At 38.3% G+C, this 21,423-nt stretch overlaps 1 protein-coding gene across 15 annotated transcripts in view; it reads right to left on the bottom strand.

Moving 5' to 3' along the window:
- nrxn2a (neurexin 2a) overlaps positions 1 to 21,423 on the bottom strand; it is a 449,133-nt gene that overhangs the window by 13,808 nt on the left and 413,902 nt on the right. For 11 of the 15 annotated variants that reach the window (XM_067424403.1, XM_067424396.1, XM_067424393.1 and 8 more), the window contains 2 exons: positions 5,126 to 5,297; positions 2,000 to 2,089 (listed from right to left, as the gene is read on the bottom strand). In XM_067424403.1, coding sequence (XP_067280504.1) covers positions 2,000 to 2,089; positions 5,126 to 5,297 — 262 coding nt within the window. The remainder of the gene's footprint in view (positions 1 to 1,999; positions 2,090 to 5,125; positions 5,298 to 21,423) is intronic. The other 4 variants (XM_067424404.1, XM_067424401.1, XM_067424408.1 and 1 more) reach the window with 1 other exon arrangement.

The following is a 21,423-nucleotide window of genomic DNA, read 5'->3' on the forward strand; positions in this document are numbered from 1 at the left end:
CGTCTTAGTTTTTTATATATCTTATATATTCTTTATAATAATAAAGTCACAATGACATTCACATTCATTTTATCAAAAAAGCATTGAAATGCTATTTTAAGCTAATTTATTGATTTTGATTGATTGATTTTTTTATTTTTTTATTGATTTTATTTTTTATATGATTGATATCAGTGTTCAAAAGAACAGTTTTATGATTTTTTAAAAAAAATATAATTTTTTATTCAGTTCTTGTTCATTGGAATAAAGCGATCAGGACAGTATCTAAAATTTCTCCTTCTGAGTCCTGCGTATGTTTGGAACAGCATGAGACATTTGAGTATATAACGGCAGAATATTCATATTTAGGTGCATTAATCCTTTCAATGCTATTTAAAAATGTGCAATGAGATTTAATTTTCTCGCATGTCTGGCATTAAGGCAAAAAAGGCTTTCCTGTGATTAACTCAAGATCTTTTCTTTGCAGCTAAATGTATGAGACCCAGTGACAGAGGTTAGAACATTTAATGGAGGAGAATGAGGAGACCAAAACGCCTTTGAGATACAGAGCACGAGGCAGAGACACATTTCTCACAGTCACTCAGTCAAACGTACCAGTCATACAGGACACAGACCTGATGTATGAGGGATTTGTGTCATTATCATTACTTATAGATTAGAACTGTTAAATAATTACACATGTTAAAGGGACATTGTTAATCACATCTAAATGTGCAAAGGCTGACAGCAATTTTCCTCTCATTTGGTAACGAAAATTTCTTTCATTAATATTTAGACTGTTTAACCCTCTGAGTTAGTTCCGATTTAGGGGGGGTTTAAGACGTAATTAGCTTCAGTTTAGCGCCCTATTTATTCTGAGCGGTGTAAATCAAATCACACTAAGAGGAAATACTCCGCATATATACAATTAAATATTGATAAAAGATGTTAGTTGGATGCACAAGGGAGAGCTAAACATCTGAAAATGACTTTTAGACAAATGCAGAACTGAACTTTGGATCACATTATACTCTGCATGTTATTGAGTTCGATCAACGGAGGTATGCAGACGTAGAAAGGTCAGTTTTCCATGAAAAAACAGTGCAAGTGTATTTGTTTTACACTTAACATTTAGATGTGATGTTAGCTCAGCACATGAACAGAAAAAGAAGTTTGCATATAGATGAAAACGGCGCAACCAACCAAAAATTCTGATAACTTTCACATCCAGCAGAGCATTAATGCCCAATAATCTTTGATAATGTGCTGACGCAGGTGTCTGAGATTGTTTCTGCACTTTAATAACTGAAAAGGTTTCTTGGGGAAAATCACAAACCATGCAGGATTCATCTGTTTACAGATGTCTCACGGGTCCAAAGATTACTGCACGGTTACATATTAGATTAAAATTCAAACGGTCCGAAATCACCATTTTTTGTTTTTGTATTCATTAGACTCAAAGGGTTAAAGGGGATTTAGAAACTTTATTCTGATTTTAAGTTTTAGAAGTACAAAAAAAGCAATAGTCCCTTTAACTGCTTGGGATTGGAAAATACAAATATATTTTTCTTTAGTAAGAGTTAAAGTGTTTTTTTTTAATACTCTTCCTTCAAAATTAGCGAAGTCAGAGGGAATCACAAAAGGAAAACATAAGACAGCAAGAAAAATATACTATTTACAGACAGTTGTTGCAGTTATGGAGCGTTGTTAGAGGGTTAGTCAGGGATTATGTTTAAGATTAAACCTTTATCTCTGAAGTGGTGCAGTTCTAACTTAAGAATGTGATATGAAAAGCACAAGCCATATGGAAATGACCGATTGGATTTACATTGTGTGTGGGCAGCCACAATTCACAGTTTGTTTTGGCCCACTATATGCCAGTGCCAATTGTTAGATTTTTTTGTTGTTGGAAGTTTACGATTCAAAATGGCTCGCAGCTTTGCGGTTTTAAGGGAACTGCACCTCTTACAGAGCCTTAATAAGTCATTAAGTCATTGTTTAATTAATCCATTTTTATTACCTTTGTCGAGTAGCCACTCGTCAACTACCCGACCAAGTCTGTATGGAATTCTTTGCCTGGCTATTGCAAGCCGTTCATTATCAATGTTACCTTCAAAGAATTTAGAGAGACAGATAAGAGGTTAATATCTGGAAGTTCAAGCGTCACATGGTTAAAAACATAGCAACAAGACTATCAAGTTTAGCAAGTTAGGAAGTCTAAACGAGCTTTATGCTGGTAGTTATGTTGTTTTAAGGTGGATTGCACTTAGTTATTAGACAGTTTAGAAGCTTGATACTAATTAGAGCATGTTTAATTCTGTTTAGAAAGCTTAGACGACATATTTAGTGATAGTTTATCTTCTAATTTTGGTCTGGTTAATTGTGATGTCCTCTCAGCGAATAATACTTGAGGAAAATTTCATACAATCAATAGGACAACAATGATATCAGTGATAATGTCACATATTATAATGTGCAGCTATACAATGGTAGTGTCAAAACTGCTCCGGAAGACATTTTCTGGTCTCTACAAGAAATCAGAGTGAGAACAATGCAATCAGTTCTGCATCTAGTATCAGCATCTCCAGGTACCTGCATAAATTAGGACACGTGTAATTAAAAAAAGACATAAAAAGCTGTAATTGACTCGGTGTCATGGCTGCCAGATAAGAGACGGGTCCCTTTTTCTGACAGATCCCTTCATCAGAGCTGAAATGAGCTCAAAAGAACGACCTCCTCATATCCCCGTTTTCTCTTCTCTGCTCTCCACCATTGTCCTCTCAAAATCCACATGTCATCCTGATAACCCTTATTACAATGGCTTGGTCAATATGGTTTGACACGCAATGATGTCTACGTCCTCTCAAATATTACGTATACAATTTTGCAACGGCCGTGGCGTTCCCAGAACCTTTCAGTAGGTCCTTCATAAAAATGAAGTACATGGGTCAATGACACACATGATTATAAAAAGGAATAATCATTTAAAACATGTGCCAACTTCTAAGAGATTCTAAGAAATAATTATATTTTTTTCTTTATACTTTAACCCCTCCAATTTTTTTTAATACTCATCATAAAAGAGGTGTATTCATGTATCATTTGAATGAACGGCATGTATTTTGAAAAATAAATAAATAGACAACAAAAATAAGATGTCGCGTCATTAGCCCACATACTATGGAAGTACAGAAATTCAGATGCAGTCATTTTGCAGTTAAAACTATTGTTTCTTGAAGGAAGATGTTGGTATGCCAAGCGTTAATGGATTTTTTTGACATACCACATACTGTGTCATGTTCCTTCTGTGACAGCCGTGTGAGATACAAGCCTTCCGTTCGTCCTACCCACCCTGCAACCTGAATGAGGGCCAAACCTCCCACTCCCATAAGCCTGTTAAAAGAGCTCATGTGTGGCAAATTCTGTGCTGAACCTTCAAAGAAAACTTGAAATAGGTCTCATCCATGAGTAAGAGGCAAAAAAAGCAAAAACAAACTGATCCATCCATCCACCCATCCATCCATCCAATAAAGTCTTATGCATGGCTATTCATTGATTTTCTCTAGATTCTTTTTTATAATGCAATGCAACGGTATGCTGAGCAAAATACCGAGGCGAGCGGTCAGTTGCGCCTGTGTCCGCAGGGAGCAGCAAATCTGCCACCAGAGAACATATCCGGTTATCTAATCCTCCGTTTTAATTAACTGAGTTAATCGAGCCTGCTAATCTAAGCGATACACGGCCAGCTTCGTTTACACATGTGAGCTTAGTGAGTGTTGGATGACACGCAAGACCTATATCATCGTTTTTTAAATCCCCGGGATGACAGGTGCCACATAAAAGCCGTGCCATTCCATTTAAATGCGCATAACTCAGTTTTAAAGGAAGCATGACACGACTGTGACGACTTTGAAGCTGGGCTTTATCCCTGCGCTTTGGAAAGGCCGCCCCATCTGACTCTCACCACCTGAGGGGGCTTAGGGGGAGACTAGGCGGATGGGAAGCCTATGTCGCAGCAGTAGAAAACCAATTTTCCCTTTCAGAAATCAGACGAAATCTCAAACCCAAGCCGCAGGGACGCAGCGCCATTCAACCTCTGGCAATTTCGAGACAAGACCCCACACGCGGGGGTGGAAGGAGCGTAGCAGGTGAGCCGAGGCGCCGCTTTATTTGGCTAGAGCTGTATTTTTGCTAAGGACTTCTTGACTCTGCACTAACCCGCCGTGAAGCGGCACATCGGAGAAACCGAATGAAAAACGAGGACGGGAAAGACAGGATTGCTATTAGAGACGGAGAAAATGTCTTCCTGTGGAACAGCATCTATGAGAGGAAGGCAGCTCCCTGAGCACACAGTGGGGAGAGAGAGAGTTTGCTCAAGTTTAATTGGAAAGCACACAAGGCCAGGGGACCGCAGAGCGAGATGTTGGTATAGGACGGGAACAGTTCACGGGAACGACTACTGCAGGGTTGAGATCATCAATCAAGGCTTGTTACAAAAGTTTAAGGCTGTGCGATATGAGTTTACGGCGCCGACTACACCACAACTCGGCATATGCAAGAGTTCAAAGAGCAAGCTGCGAGAGGCGTTTTGGCTAACGCTGAAAAATGAAAGCGCTCTTTGTGGTTCAAAGTTTGCGTGCAGTTCAGGGATGGTGGATCTTCACAGGCACAGAGGCACCTTCTTCAGCCCGCCTAGAGCAAAGCTGGCTGAAGTTGAGAACTGTAAAGGATCCAAATCCATCTTGGGCTGAATGTATTAGGCAAGGCAGCTTGGGGGGAAATGTGTCAATTTGCAATTGTTATTAAATTGCGCATGCGGTGGTTATCTGGGTGCTGCACGTGGTGACTCAAACTCTCTAGGAAGAGTTTGAGGGTAAAAATGGCACACTTAAAACCTAAATAATTCACTTTTGAAATTATAAATCAATTTGTACCCTTCAATAAGCCATGCCTCCAACATGGATCCAAATCCAGGCCAAGGGCTTCAAACAATGTCCCACTTTTGTGCGAGTTGAAATAGACAGCGACTCTCTCTGACCCCATGTGTCCAGTCCCAGGGGGAGCTGCTCCCAGTATTTCTACCAATCACATGTGTAATGGGATCCCCCCCACCGGATGGCTTTCCTCGTCCTCCGTGGGGACCTACCTGATGGGAAGCGCTCGATGACAGGCTGGTTGTCCACTTGGAGGGTGGCGTTACCACCGCTACGTGTAAAGCGAACCACGTGGTACTTGCCGTCGTTCACGGTAACCGCAGGTTCATCTATGGTGATGTCATCTGTGCCCACATTGAAGATCACACCGACCTTCCCCTGTTCCTGTGTAGGAATGGACAGTTTGTTTAGAGGTGGACATTGAGGCTGAGTCCAGGCGATAAGTAAGGTTGACTAGTTTGCAAGATTGCAAGATTCTTTGCTCTTGTATAATTTTTGTCCAAACAAACTTTATTAAAAGACTCTTTTTACACTCGCTGTAGTTTAATCAGTTTAATAATAATGTCCAAGAGTGAGAAACACATATATAAAAGGAGTATTTTTATTTATTTATATTGTAATGGGAATATAAATAAAATAAAATACTTTCTTCCCAAATAACTAGCATTTAATGTACCATAAATGCACATATTATATCTGACAAATTAACAAAATTTCAGCTTTTTTGGAAATGAGGCACAATAAAAATATTCTGCTCAGAATTGATATTTATCTTTTCTTTTTCTTTATACATCATATCTTTATATTACTTTGATACAAATTGTCAAAAAATTTTTTTTGCACATTGAAACATTGGACTTATTTGTTTACCATAGTTTAAAACTGTTTATAAGTCATATTTATGATGGATTTTCATTATAAAAAACAACAACAACAACAACAACAACAACTACAACAACAACAACAACTGTTTATTAAGTAATTGCAAATTGAAATATAAACGCAGGAAAACAAACAAATCTATAAAAAAAATATGTAAATCTATCTTATCTAATCTAATTAAAAAAAAATTGGTTTGTATAATAAATACATTATTGTTATAAAAAAAAATCAACCCCTGTGACCATATATATATATATATATATATATATATATATATATATATATATATATATATATATATATATATATATATATATATATATATATATATATATATATATATATATATAAGCTTTAATTAGTGTGCTCACTGTGCTGACAGGTAGACAGTTTGTAAACGCCTTTATACGGAAAGCATATGATTGGGTTCAGGTGAACCTGAAACAGGGAAGCTCTGTAATTACACAGGACCAATTAGTTGACTAGTTGTTCAGGCAACCATGCACCAACAAGTTGATTTGGAAAATATATAGTTTTGCACATGATATAACAGTTATAGATATAACATGCTCCATCACAAGACCTAAGCATCCAGAAAAATCATTGAAACGAAGACATTTAAGACCAGAGATTTTCAAAGGTATTGGATGTGACAATAAAATGAAATGAATGATGGCGAGAGAGATGGGGAATATCTTGCGAGCAAAGAGAAACATCTGGTCATGGTACAGCGGCTCACCCTTGGGAGAGGAGCTCAGCAGTGTCCTTTGTAATGCAGGAGGGGAAATGGTGTGTGGCTTCATGTTTTGCATTCATCACCGCTCTCTCACAAAGGCGCACACACACACACACTGGCTCGCCGGCTACTGACATCCTGACATGTATAACTACTGACAGTTTCCTGCTGTTTTTATTTTAACAGTGATTCCTTCCCTCCCAAGAACACTTCCACCTGCCACTAGCCAACTCTGGGGGGCGCACTTGAGCGTGCAACACCTCAGAAATGCTACCTCGTTCTTAGGGTCACATTGCTAGCGTGTAACATGTTACTATTCTACAGCTTTAGCATGGTCCATTATCAGTCTTTGGAAACAGCCAAAAGATCAACAATAAAAAAGTGCTTTGTGTTTTCTGACACAAAGCCATAGATTGATAAAACTTCCACACACGTTTAGAGTTTGGATATATTCCTTCCTTCCTCTGACCTCAACTGACAGCTTCTCATTGAGATGCTGATGTCTGACAAATATCAAACAGAGCATGAGGTGAATGCAGAGTGTGTTCTGGAGTCTAAAGGGCGGAGATAAAAAAAACAAAAAACTAGCGAGTGTGTGCTAGTGCTAGGCGGATATTGACATCTGCTCACCATACCAATGAGGGCTAATCTACGGAATGAATAAACAAGAGGATTTTAGCCAAATGTTGAAGTACACTTTCATACAAAAAACAAAACACAACAAAGAAAACTCTACAATAAGAAAAGAGAGTGTGAAAAGTTATGTTCATAGAAAGAAAAAGACACAAAACTTTCATGCTAGCCCAGTCTGTTTTTTTTTTTTTTTTTTTTCGCTAGTAGACCAGTTAATCCAGGTCTTTCTTTAGATTCGGTTAAGCTAGTTAAAATGCACAACAGTGTCCAATACTGCTGCAGGTATTTCAATATCTACGATGAGTAACTGAAATTCCTCCAAAAGGAACAATTCAATTTGAATGTCACATCAGTTCAAACACACTCTGCTGTTACAGAGTCACTGTACCATCACAATCCATTATGTTTAAGTAAATCTAGGTAGAAGAATGACAGGAATGAAGAAGGCTTTTTAACAGAGAGTTTAATGCTTCAGTTGTTCGGATGGAGACATGTTATGAAACACTTTAGTCAGTCACCTCGTTCTCCATTTTGCTCTTATTTTTCATTTGGTTTGAGATACTCCTATCTAGTTTGAAGAAAACTGAGAGCAGAGCGTCTCACTGGGTATGAAAATCAACAAGATGTGGTTGAAAATATGTCTGACTTGATCACGAGGATAATGGCATTACTTATTCCGAGAGAAGAAGCAAATAGAGATAGAGCGTATTAAGGCCACGCCCACACCGGGCGTCAACGCTCTCCATTGACTTTGCATTGCGTGAAACGGTTGCCTCGTCTTTTCTTATTTTTAACAAGAAACAGAACAATGTCTAAAAGCTGATATGTGACAAGGTGTGCAGCAAACAAGCTAAAAAACACAACTACGTTTTTATAAGCTGTCTATCTCAAAAAACGAGCGTTTAAGGAGACAAAAGTGCATACAGGCAATAAGACGTGAAGCTTCAGCAGGAAGAGTACATTTTGGGATCCTGACATTCAGTATGTCTCAGTATGCCTATGTGTGCAGTAAACATGTTGTCAAATATCCAAATGTCAGTTTTATATATTATATTTCCTGTCACTGATTACTTTACCCTCCAGTGGGCGCAGTTCTCAGTGTAATATAACAAGTCACGCTCTGACTCAAGTGCCTGTGTCCTTAAACGTTCGTTTTTTGGCTCAACAGCTTATACAATCTTCAGGATTTTTGTTCCTGGGCACATATTAGCTTTTAGACATTGTTAGTTTTTTTGTAATAATTCAGAAATGACAAGGAGGCCGCTTCCCGCAATAGAAAGTCAATGGAGACGGTTGGTATGTTCCCCGGTGGGCGTGGCTTTCAGATTATGACGCGTGTCGCTCTGTCTCTATTGGCTCTGTCTCTACAAATCTCATTTTGAATTTTACAGTTGCATGGATAAACTGGACCTCTTTGCAAAAATATAAGAACAAATGACTGATGTCCTCGAAAGAACTTCGAGACAGAAGGAGTGAGAGTTTATACAGTGTACTCTCTTGGAAGACGAAGCACAGAGATATTGAAGGACAGAGTGAAGAGCTGAATAGCGGATCCTTTATTCCAAACTGCACAACCTGTGGCCCCAAATAAGAGGCCCCTTGGTGCCCTATAAATGCAAAACGACCTCCTGGTCTGATGACCATAACAGACGGCCAGAAACAGGCTAATGCAAGCTATCATTCATGACTAGAAAGGGAAATGACAGTGATTTACGATCTAGAGCCTCTGTGTTTGATGCAATACTGATGATGCATACGAGTGAAGGGCAATATGGGTGACTAATCTCTCTAGAGCGCGCTGCTACTGAGGCAGGACAGGATCACCTGTCAACAGGCTGTCCCTGCTGGCTAAAGTGCAAAACACCTGGCTTTAATGCCCAGATGCCAAACATCTAGAAAAACAAAATAAAACAAAATTGACAGAGCAAATCTCATAAAGGGCAGAAGATAATGCGGATAAAATGCCCAGATAAACAAGGGCAGAGAAGGATGCATGCTCTAGGGTGAATTTACCACACAGTTGTGCCCCAAAAACCTGCATCTTAATCACAAGCAAGTGTAATCTAGTTTACCCTAGACACAAGCTGAACTGATTTAGCAGTAGTCTGCTGGATTCTACACAACCTTACACTCAGAACAGAATAATATGATAAAAGATGCAGTTTTAGAACATTCTTCCCTCAGAATTAAAATATGGGGGTGATTTTATTGCGGGGGTTCAAACTGTGTTACACTACTTTTCTAAGAACTTTTCTAAGAAATATTTTAAGTAGCACAGCTGTTTTCAACATTGAAAATAATAATCAGCATATTAGAATGATTTTTGAAGGATCATGTGACACTGAAGCTGGAGTAATGATGTTAAAAATGCCAAAACGTTTTTAACATTGTTTTTAACAATGTGTGTGTGTGTGTGTGTGTGTGTGTGTGTGTGTGTGTGTGTGTGTGTGTGTGTGTGTGTGTGTGTGTACGATTAACTGATTCATAACTAACTGATGTCACATATGGACTACTTTGATGATGTTTTATTACCTTTCTGGACATGGACAGTATTATGTGTATACACTTGCATACGCTCGGTCTAAATATAAAATATCTTAAACTGTGTTCTGAAGATGAACGGAGGTCTTACGGGTGTGGAACGACATTAGGGTGAGAGTCATTAATGACATCAATTTCATTTTTGGGTGAACTAACCCTTTAATGTATACTGAAGAAACATAAATACAGTAAGTCATAAACAAAGCACAAGTAACCTTTTGGTGAATACAATCTCCCACACACTGCAACAGTCAAACTGTTGAGCTACACGCTTATTTGCCCTCATGCTGTAATAAAGCTCCATTCTCTCCCTCATATGGCCTCTCAAGCACATCAGCCCACTGCTCTATCTGACCCGTGTCTGACCACACAGGCATCGAGCTGCCATATCCGCTGTAGCTTCTATTTGAGCTTGGAGAGTTCGGATTGTCAAGGAAGGAGTTGGAGCATTATGTGATAGAAGCTGATGAGGGCAGAAGTTGAAGGAGAGGACAAAATCATCCCCTTACACTCATTCCCTGCCCCCATGCCCTGTGGGTAACCCCATTGCTGCTATAAAATGGATGATGTCCTCCACACAAGGTGAGTGAGCGAATGGATGCCAGTGGCGATTCTAGGAATGTTCTAAAAGAAGGGAGACTCAGAGGAACTCAAATGTACAAGTATAGTCAAAAATAATAATTTGTGTCAATGTGATTCTATGTTCTTAAAATATGGATTCAGTGCATCATATTTGTGCTATTTTCAAGCAGCTTGAGATGAAAACTATACATGTTAAAGGAACACTCCACCGTTTTTTAAAATGTTTTTAGAAATAGGGCTTATCCAACTTCTTTCCTATATATTTAGATATGTGGGCAAATTTTTGTCTCAGTGTATGCACTGTTTTAGTTTGGCTAGGACGCCACTAGCTTAGCTTAGCATAATGAATGGAATCCTATGTTGCCAGCTAGCACGTCCAGAGTAAAAGTGATTAAAAAAAAACAGACACAAAATCCCCACCTAATTATTTCTTGTGGCCTGTGTATTCACAAAGAGTACAAATAGCGGTGCAGATTAAGACTAGGCGATCTCCTTGGCAGATATTGACTTGGGACTATATTATTGGGAAGCTCAGGTGAAGCACTGCTTCTTGGGCACAGAGATATCACAGCTCTCATCCTCACGTCCTCACGTCCTCTGGCGGTTGAGCGATCGCAATGTGTTGTGTGATATCTCTGTGCCCAAGTAGCAGTGCTTCGCCTTTGGTTCCCCATAGTCCCAAGTCAATATCTGCCTAGGAAATCTCCTATCTGCATCACTATTTGTACTCGTTGTGAATGAAATGAAAATGTATTGTTTGTTTGACAAATGTTATAAATGCAGATGATGCCATGTGTTTTTTTTACCTCGCTATAACATTTTGTAAAGACTTTCACAGCAATTTAGTAACGATTAAAACAATTTAAAAATGAAACCCCTAATGAGTGAACATAAAAAATCTGTGGAACTAGTTACTAAATAATGATTAGTTGAAAGCACTGATTTTTTTTACAGTGTACTTTCCTAGAATACTGGGTAATATAAGGTAACTATATGGTTTAATGTTTAGGTTCAGAGTTAGTATACCTTATTATTATACCAGTTATTGTAATTACTATATAATAAGTACAAAAGTATGTACAAAGGGAATATGACTGTAAAATAAAGTGCTACAGCACATACTACTACCACCACTACTACTAATAAACATGAAAGGGGATACTACTGGGGTTTAATGTCCCCTACCTTTTTCAAAATATATAAAATATATACCATATAATATAATTTTAAAATATTGTTTAAAATGTATCATTAATGTAAAATACTAATGTTCATTAATGTAAAAATTACAGTAATGACAAATGACAAATTAAAGTAAACTTGAATAATGAATTTCCCTATATAAATAACTACTATATCTCTGAATAGTATCCAGATTATATGAAATTTTGTAACATCAATGAGCTTTCAAAATAAATAAACAAAAAATATGTTTGAATACTTGTAGTAAATGGTCTTTAAAATGTTCAATAATACAACATTTTACATATTTTAAAATTTTGGGCTAAACGACTAGAAATTTGTGTTATCTGATCTCCTAATCCAACAATTGCATAGCAATGAGCAATACATTTGTTTAAGTATTTATTAATCTTTCTTAACATTAGTTAATAAAAGCAAAACTGTTCATTGTTAGTTCACGTTAGCTCAGGTCCATTAAATAATATTAACAGATAAAATTAGATTTTAATATGTATTAGTGAGTACTGAAATTAACATTATACTTCAACATAACATAAGATAAAGAAAAATGCTGTTAACTCTAGTGTGGTTAACTTTAGAACCTTATTATAACGTGTTACCAGGAATTCATATTGGTCACATTACTTGCCACTTGTAACAAGGATAAGGGTTAAGTCAGAACAGTTTTGTTCCTCTTCCGAATTTTTGGCTTTCAACAACCCATTGAGCGTCCTGCCATTGAGCGTCTACTGAATTAGAAGCTGTAAGTTAAAGCTCCTGGTTTTGCTAGACATGTTAGCCAAACCTCACCAAGACCAGGTACACTCTCCTTCTCGTCACTTAATCATTTTTATAAAACCCTATTATAAAGGGTCTCGTAGTGTGTGTGCTGTACAACATAGGGAAGCTCAACACCTTATGTACCATTACAGCCCAGCAGGACATGATTTATCGTGGCCGTAGAGCTGCCAGAAGAGACGGGGCAGCCCAGACATCTGCTCACTGCTTAGTTACTGTAGCACAGATACTGCAGATAGTGAGGAGAGACAAGGAAAAGAGAGAGTGCAGAGCTTTGCAGAATTGCTTAGATGATTGTGTGTGTGTGTGTGTGTGTGTGTGTGTCTGTGAGAGAGAGTGAGAAACAAATGGGAGAAATTATACTGCTCAATATGCTACCTTTCAGTTAAAGAGCCAATTGCTTTTTTCTTGATAGAGGCATTACCTGTTTATTTTTTTAAAACTAGAAAGTGTGCTTGACCAGCCTAAAATGTTGTACCATGATACGTTAATCAATACTGCCAGAATTTATTGCTGATTAGAAACATACTATTGAAACGAAACATCTTGACACAGTTTTGGTCTTTTCCCCATTAAGGGACTTAGGGCCCTATCATACACCCGATGCAATGCGACACCAGGCGAGGGGTTACATTGGTGCCGTGACCCATATTGGAGTGGGGTGTAAGGGGGTGACTGTAACGGTAGTCACTATGCGAGTAAACCTCACTCCCCTGTCCTCAAAGAGATGCTCTAGCAACTGACGTTAGAGGTTGCAGTCTTTATCCTCCTTGTTAGAGCGTCCGACTCTCATGACGGCAGACCTGGGTTCGAGCCCCGCTTAGAGCGGGCGGTGCGAACAGGAGGGGTTACACAAGCGCAACTGGCTTTTAAAGGGAATGGGAGATGAGACTCTGATTGGTTTATTGCATGTCATGCCCAAAACACACCCATGAATCAAGACTAGGTACAACCCTTTTGGACCATGTGCCTGGCGTGCCGACCATTTTTTATGCCGTTAAACTAGCAAAAGTGGATTCGGACACGCCCTAAGTGCACCTGTGCCAATGCGCTTCAGACCATGTGCTCAGATCGTTAAAATAGGGCTGAGGAAATGAAGTTCTGATGGTGTTATGTTTGAAAATCTTGCCAATAAATCAGATATGAATTGTAAATCCAATCCTGGTTCTTCTGTCCCTGCTGTTTCTTTTTACTACCCTATGAAAAAAAAACAGAAAATGTGTGGGGAAAATAAACAGACATTAATTATTGGATTAAATACATAATGAATACACTTACATTTCTACTGACTGAAACCGGCTAATCAAAATGTGATGTCAACCATCATGCCTCATGAAAATACATACTTAGCCTGTATGCTTCAAAGCACTTCATAATGGAGATGCAATTGTTTTGAAGGTTCAAAATTAATGTTTAAGAAATGCTTGCTGAGCCAGAGACTGCAAGAGGTTAACATTTGTGACACAGAATGATGGCTGCATCAAAACCACCCAGAGAAAGAAGAAGCAGCTGGGAAAGATTCATTACCTGTCAACATTTACCTTCCCAGAGAGCCTATGACCACTATTCAACTCTGCATCTTGAGACAATAGCTGAAAATCAAACTAAAAAGACAACTGGAAGCCTTCAACGTCTATGCTCCGAATCGAGACAGACAGCCTTGTTTTGTGACGACGTGTTTATTTCTCTACCTCTAAAATGGAATGGCCCTCTTTTCATTTGCATGAACGCTTTGAAAACGCCTGCCCTACTTTCTGGAGGAGCAAAGGCGAGGTAAAGCAGAGGAGACAATGACTATTAAGGAGGCTAATTTTGAATAAGAGAGCCTGTAAACCCTTGAGGCAAATTTAACCACAGGCTTTTGTTCTGCCAGTTCAGAGTCTATCTGATAAGAGACGGGCTGCTCTGCATATTACCGATAACACTAATTAAAGGTAAACATGTCTTCCCGATCGGTGCGCGGAGGGTGGGCATGGAGCGTCGAGCGAGGGCCAGCGATAGTGACCTTTGGCTGAGCTGCTCTAACGCATGGACTCACCTGTCTGTTTACCCACACACACTGTGGGCTAATGGGAGTCACTGAACATGACCTTCACAGTCAATCGGAAGACAGAGATAGGCTTAAAGAGACAAGTGCCATTGTTCCCTCAGGGGATTTTATTTAAAGCAGTGGGTAATTTGACAAAATTAAATGAGCTCCAAATCCCGCTAACATATCAAATCATCTGCATTTAGAGTCTAACAGTTTTTTGTTCTACCACGCATTGCCTTAAAGCAGCAGTGTGCCATTTTTCTCTGTCAAAATACTTTTTTTGCTATTCCAGCTTAAAGTTGGCATGAAATGGAAATTGACTTCAATTCATTTATTTTCTAAATGTTATTGATCTTACTGCGAACAATTCAATGATGCATGCGTTTCATTTTTTTTTTTTGTATTTTTGACCATGTAATTTCTAATCGGAATGTCATAACTCGCTCTTCCAGTGAGACTTCTCTCTGTATGCCGGACTTCTCCAATCATTTAGTTCGCTTAAACTTGCCCCTTTCTTACAATTGACTGCAAGCTCACAACAAATGGACAGAATCAAGTCCCTGCCCTACATTTTTAAAAACATTTTTTAATAATCTGTTTCTTTTGGATGTATGTCACAATAAGGAAGATAAGATCTGTACTTCATTACAACTTTAATACACAACAACTTAACACATAAATGCATACCTCGGGTCTTTAGCGACCCAGGACGTCATTCCCTCCTCGTTCATTTTTTAAAGTTAGACATCAACCTTCTTAGTATTCCTCAATCAGTCCATTAGAAACAATATTAAATTATAATTAAATGCGTGTTTTTCCACGTTTTTTTTTGTCAAACGACTCGAGGTGTGTAAGATTGTACGTATATTTTTTTCTGCACAACAATAAATAAATCTATAATGACGAAATAATAATGTATTTCACCTTTATTTCACAAGGTAGCAATGTCTGATATGCAATAATGAATTGACGTTTCATTCATAGTTACCTCAGACAGAAAACGAAACAATAATAATTATAATCTGCAAAACTCGAAATGGCTTAGTGATTTACAGCAGAGAGCAAGTTCTGAACGCAATTAGAAATTAGTGTCACTGTGACTTGATGGTGGATCTGGTCAAGAAACTGTCAGTGATAAAAATAGTGATTTTGAAGACGTTGAAAATTAGTTTTGAGAATATGCGTGAGATCCCGAATATAAAGCAGATGCTGATTGTGCTGGGAAATAAGCTCTGACAAGGACAGTGATGATGGGATAAAACATCTGCTCAAACTGAACCCTTCCAAGCTCAAAAAGGTAACAAAATATGCTTTATTTTATTCTTCTGTAATTGTTAGTCTATATCAGGAGAGAATAAAATGATCACGACAGGTAGATTCATCCATATTGAATTCATATGGATTAGTTTTACAGTCTCTTTAGAAACTTTCTGAAGCATCAAAGTGTTGCATAGCTGATGGAGGGATAGAAACTTTTTGAGAACGAAAGATGAACAAAAGTCTTACGGGTTTGGAACGACATGAGGGTGAATAATTAATGACATAATTTTCATTTTTGGGTGAACTAACCCTTTCAATCTCATATTGAAATGTTTCACCCATGTGTTTTGTAAGTGCATGGAATAAATCTTGTTGTGAACAATTAATCTGTGTATATGTGTAGCTTTTTTACTTTCACAACAAAAAAGTTATAATGTAGATTATGAATGACCTGTTTTTTAAAGCATACGTTTTTTTTAGTTTATGAAAATTGTTGAGTCGTTAGACAACAGCTGCATCCGAAAATGCATACTTCTTATCACGCAAACTTCTTATTGCGTTTGAAAGAACAACACACAAAGCTCCCCATTTCGGTGAGCATTAAAACAGTTGGTTATGTCTTAAGTAAAAGTAAACAGTAGGGTAAAATCGTATTTGGATCCGTGTATTAATTCTTAAAGTGGCAGTAGCCTAAACCAGCTGCTGTCTGAGTCTTAAATGTTATTTCAAACAAAAAAAGACAAAGAGAAAATCACTCCCTGCTCTTTACTAAGTAACTTTAGTAGCTTTAATAAGGGGTTATACAAGGAAGACATTACTTTTATTTTACATTTTATTACAGTATTTGATTTCAGTAGGTGGTGTTTCTTATTATTTGATTCTTATTTACTGACTATTATATATTAGCCGATTGGTTTCACAGACAGGGCTTAGATTGAGCCAGGATTAAGCCTTAGTTCAATTAGGACATTTAAGTAGCTTTTATAAAAGAAAGAAAAACATTACTGGAGTGCCTCTTGAGAAAAAACAATGCCACTGACGTATTTCAATCAAAATGAACACTGATTCATATTACACAGAACATTTTTTTTTTGCAGTTGCAAAGTAATTACTTATTTGCAATAAGTACCTACTCAGAGAGTATGCAATTACAGATGTGGCCTAGAGCTGCACGGTGGCCATATGTCCTGAAACCTTTAGCTTCATGTTAATGGAAGCTTTGGGAAATGCGTGCTACAAGAGTTTTCATTAAGATGGCGCTCAAGAGTTAGATGACTGGAACTCATATTGGCCACATTGGCTTGTAATGAAACGCATCCTTTTAAGTCTGGATGCTGAAAAAGCTTTTCACAAGAGTGCATTTTTATTCTTGGCATGTCCCACATAAAATTCCCGTCCTTTTTTTCTGCAGATGAACGCCCTGCCACAATACAGCCTACTCTTCTGGTACTTTCCTTTTAATGAGGTGCGCTGTTTTTGTGTGCGACGCGGATCTGATGCAGGAGACCACTTGAATGCAAAGTTATTAGCTACCTGCTCATATGGAATAACAGAATATATTTTTTCCCATTACTAAACTGCACTTGACTTCTGGCATTTTGGGTTAGAGTTCTTGAAGTTTCCTGACGACACTGTCTCATGAAATGTTCAAATGAAAATGCAGTGTGGCTGTGTCACGTAAAGTGTCATGACCTGTGGCTCTGTGGCCGTACTGAGTCAGACCTTCTAATGTGAGGAATAGAATGGCCTTAATCCACTAGACTACGTCTAGACATCTCGCTGCATGGCCCGTCTCGCCCCACAGGCGACCAATGTGACTGACTGCTCGTAATAGGACAGATCAACATTTTTGAAAAGAGAAAACAATCTCATGAATGTAAGGCTTGACAGGAGCGCCCTAGTTGTCTCGGTGTAAATGAGCTAGGCTTCCAAGAGACCCATCTTGAAGAGTGAGCCGAGAAAAAAAAAAAAGGAAAAAAAAGATTTGTACAAAACAAATGAGGCCCCGGTAAGTTATTGAAATTCAGGGGAGAGGATGGAGAAAACAAAAGGATGGAGGGATGCTATCCTCAGTGCAGCAGAGGAAGAAGAGAAGTGAGTCTAATTAAAGTCTGGGCACAGGCTGAAGGACTGACTTGTGACTAATCTAGCCTGAAGGCACATCTCTATTGCGGCATGCACATGGGCAAGACGCTGCGAGCAAAAACACTTGCAGCCTGTTTAAATTGCAGCACATGTTAATATTGCATTGAGGAGAGGCGGGCATTGCAGGATAAGGTGGGCGGCTAGGGAATAGGGGAGAATTTAAGGAATGAGGGGCGGTGGCTACAACTGCATTCTCACAAATGAATATCAGTAGGATAGGATTCAGGGCCGGAATAAGGTATTGTGGTAACAGTGGACAAAGCAGTGCAAGGGTCTTTCTGCCCAACCATGCACCTGGGGTAGGTGGAGATGTTTTTGAATTTTTTTTTTGTGGGTTATCCCATTTGCAGTCTTGTCCTGACATCTTTGACAATGCAAACATTTACACGGCCCAACACGGCGCACCTGGACCTGTGCCCAAATTCCCATATGGTAATTCTGGCCTCGATAACGCTTTACAATAAGGTTCTATATGTTAACATATGCAGAATGCATTCATGAATAATGCATTAGTTATAATGAGCTTTTTTTTAACAGCATTTATTAATCTTAGTTAAAGTTCATTTAATAATATAATACCTGTTCATTCTGTAGGAAATTGTAGAAAGAATTTAACCAATGAACAAAATGATTAGAATAAAATGCATTTGGGAAGTTTGTAGTGAACTATTTTCTGCCAAAATATAATTCAAAAGCAAATCGCAATGCTAACTAGATTTAAGCCTGATTCAAATTCAGATTTAAAGGGATAGTTCTACTAAAAACAGAAAATTCTGTCATAAATGACTTGCCCTCATGTTCAAAACCCTAAGACAAAGACCTTTGTTTATCTTCAATAGACAAATGAAGATTAAGAAAGCTGGGAGATTTTGATCAACATTACGTTGTTTTATTAAGTGTGTGCAGCAGCCGTTCCGTGAGGGGCTGTATGCGATTCTTACATTTTGTGTTTATTTATTTAAGTGTTAAATGTTCGCCTCCTTTTTCCCATAGCAATGAACTGTGTTACATACAGTATACATATGGATTACTTTTATGATCTCTTTATGAACTTTATAAAAAACATCAACGTTTTTGGTGCATGGACAGGGACAGAAATTAAACTTTTTGCCAATTTTTACTTCTCTAACTTTAGCTAGTGTGTAATGTTGCTTTTTGAGCATAAACAACATCTGCAAATTTTATGTTAAAATAATTATGTTACAATGCTCAAAGTTTATAGCAAAGGGAGACATTTGATTTTAAAGAAATCAATTTCTAAGGACTACAGCAAACAGCCGGTAGGGAACTACAGCCTTTTCCTCCAGGGTTGCTGACATCACCAGACCCAATATTTACATAAAGCCATCCTCCGAGAATATTGAATAAGAGGGGCGAGGCCATTTTTTATTGCTGTGGAAAAGTAGGCTGGAGTGCCGTAGGTCGTGCAATGCCGACGAAACGCTGTTATTTTCATCCAGATTGCAGGTCCACTTTGTTCAACCTTCCTAGGGACTGTGGAGTTAGGGAACAATGGTTAAAATGAATTTTTAACTCTGTCCTTCATAATTATCACCTAAATCTCACTCTCTGTGCTGCACATTTTACGGAGGAAAGCTTCCACAATCTTTGCGAGTTTAATGCAGGATTCGCAAAATGGCTTGTCCTAAAAGATGGATCAGTTTCAAATTTAAAAACGAGCCACAACCTGTAAGTATGATTTATTTTTCGGCGATGTGTTTTCCTGTAATAGTTTGTATTGTTAATTGTACATTGTAGCAAGGAAGTAAACAAATGACAATGCTGTTTAGCTCTGTTTGTTAAATGCTCATTCATACTTAACGTTATCCGACAAACACCTAACGTTACAAATATTTTTAAATATCAACAGCGAACTTGGAATTAGTGTAAATTATTCTTTGATTAGAGATTTTATGTATTGTTTATCTACATGCTTGTTTATCTACAGGCATGCTAAACATGGTTCTGTGTTTGATTTGGCTATAAAGCCAATGTTTAGTGTTCGTTTTGGGTTTATAGTTCTTGCAACAGATATTTGGCTATAATCGTTCTAAAAATACAAAAGGAGCCATTCAGTAGCGATCACTATAGATCCGCAGTTTTTACAGATTACCGATAAAGGTAAGGGGTTTCCAAAAAATGTGCACTAGGCGGTTAGCAAATCACAACACACTGGGCCAGCTCATTGCGTGTTTTTGAGGGACTGGCTTAATGGAACCCGGAAACCATCAGACAGTTTTAACAAGGAGGGACAGAGCAGTGTAGAATAAAGGTGAAATATATGAAAAATAGTTATTATATATATATATACATATATATATATATATATATATATATATATATATATATATATATATATATATATATATATATATATATATATATATATATATATATATATTAAACGAAGCATGAACACATGTTACAGTGCACCCCACAAACACAATAAAGCCTTCGAAAGAATGTGTTTTACCACCCCTTCAACTAACTAGTGCTGCCTGTCTGTACCAGTCTATTCCACAATGCTCAAGTAATTTAGGTGGTTACTATAGCATTGTTATGCGGATGCTATTTTGTTGTGAATGATTTTTAATGCATTGTTATGTGGCTGCTAGGGTATTCATTGTGGTTGCTAGGTGGTTACTTGCTAGCTCTAGCCAAAAGAGCCCATTCCCTATGATATTCTCTAAGTCACTCTTTTCATGGTTACAAGACTTACTGGTTTGAAAAATAACAGAGCACCTCATCAAAAAGCACACTTTGAGAAACCACTCATGTCTGTAGCACAAATGTTTTAATAATGATGGCAAAATTATAATATTACTAATGGGAAACCTACTGCATCTAAAACAAATCGTTTCATATGGTCTAAAATAATTTACATACATGAGCCTCTGCAGGGAAAAATACATCAAATAATCATATTCACTTATCGGAAGGATGAGAAAAGTCACCTTGAATCCCCCCCCCCCCCCCCCCCCCCCCCCTCTCAGTGTCCTTTATGCACACCAGTGCAACTCTGCAGTTCTGCCCCAGGCAAAACTCCCATTCCCCAAAGGCGTGCCGGCTCGCATTCAGAGCACAGTTAGAGGCTACGGCGGGTCGGGTTCTGACAGTGGCCCTGCATATCGGACGACAATAAATCATCCGCCTGCACCGGGCCCGTGGAATGGGAGTCGAGGAGGCACATCATCTTTATTTTAGTCTCGACTGTTTCTGCTGAATCCCAACAAGGACAGCCTAGCGAATGTGATTTGGAGTGCTGGAAGGAGGGTGAGATGATTGGTCGGGTGTGGGAGGAGATGTAGCACAGGATTGTGGGATACATAGGTGGGACAAGACATCTAGAGTGAGGCAGCAGGGTCACCTGTGTCGCTTTCATTGAGTAATCGCTGTGCAATAGCTTCAGTTAAGAGAGTCTGATATGGAGTAGCAACTGCGGAGTAGAGAGTAGGTCCACAGGACTCTCTAAACCACTCTGTCAATGTGAGAGTGACAGCTAGAAGGACCGTTCACACCCACACACACTCAGGCGCATACACAAACACTCTTACACCCAGAGCACTGCACGTAATAGAGAAAAACACAGACTGGGGCTAATATTATTTAGAGTATCACCCAAAAATATTTGTACACAATGGCTACATTTAAAATGTATGAGTATTACTACATCAGATAACAAAATATCCAGATTCAGGATCTGCATTGCTAGTTTAAGT

This window comes from Pseudorasbora parva, chromosome 18, assembly GCF_024679245.1.
Source record: "Pseudorasbora parva isolate DD20220531a chromosome 18, ASM2467924v1, whole genome shotgun sequence".
NCBI lineage: Eukaryota > Metazoa > Chordata > Actinopteri > Cypriniformes > Gobionidae > Pseudorasbora > Pseudorasbora parva.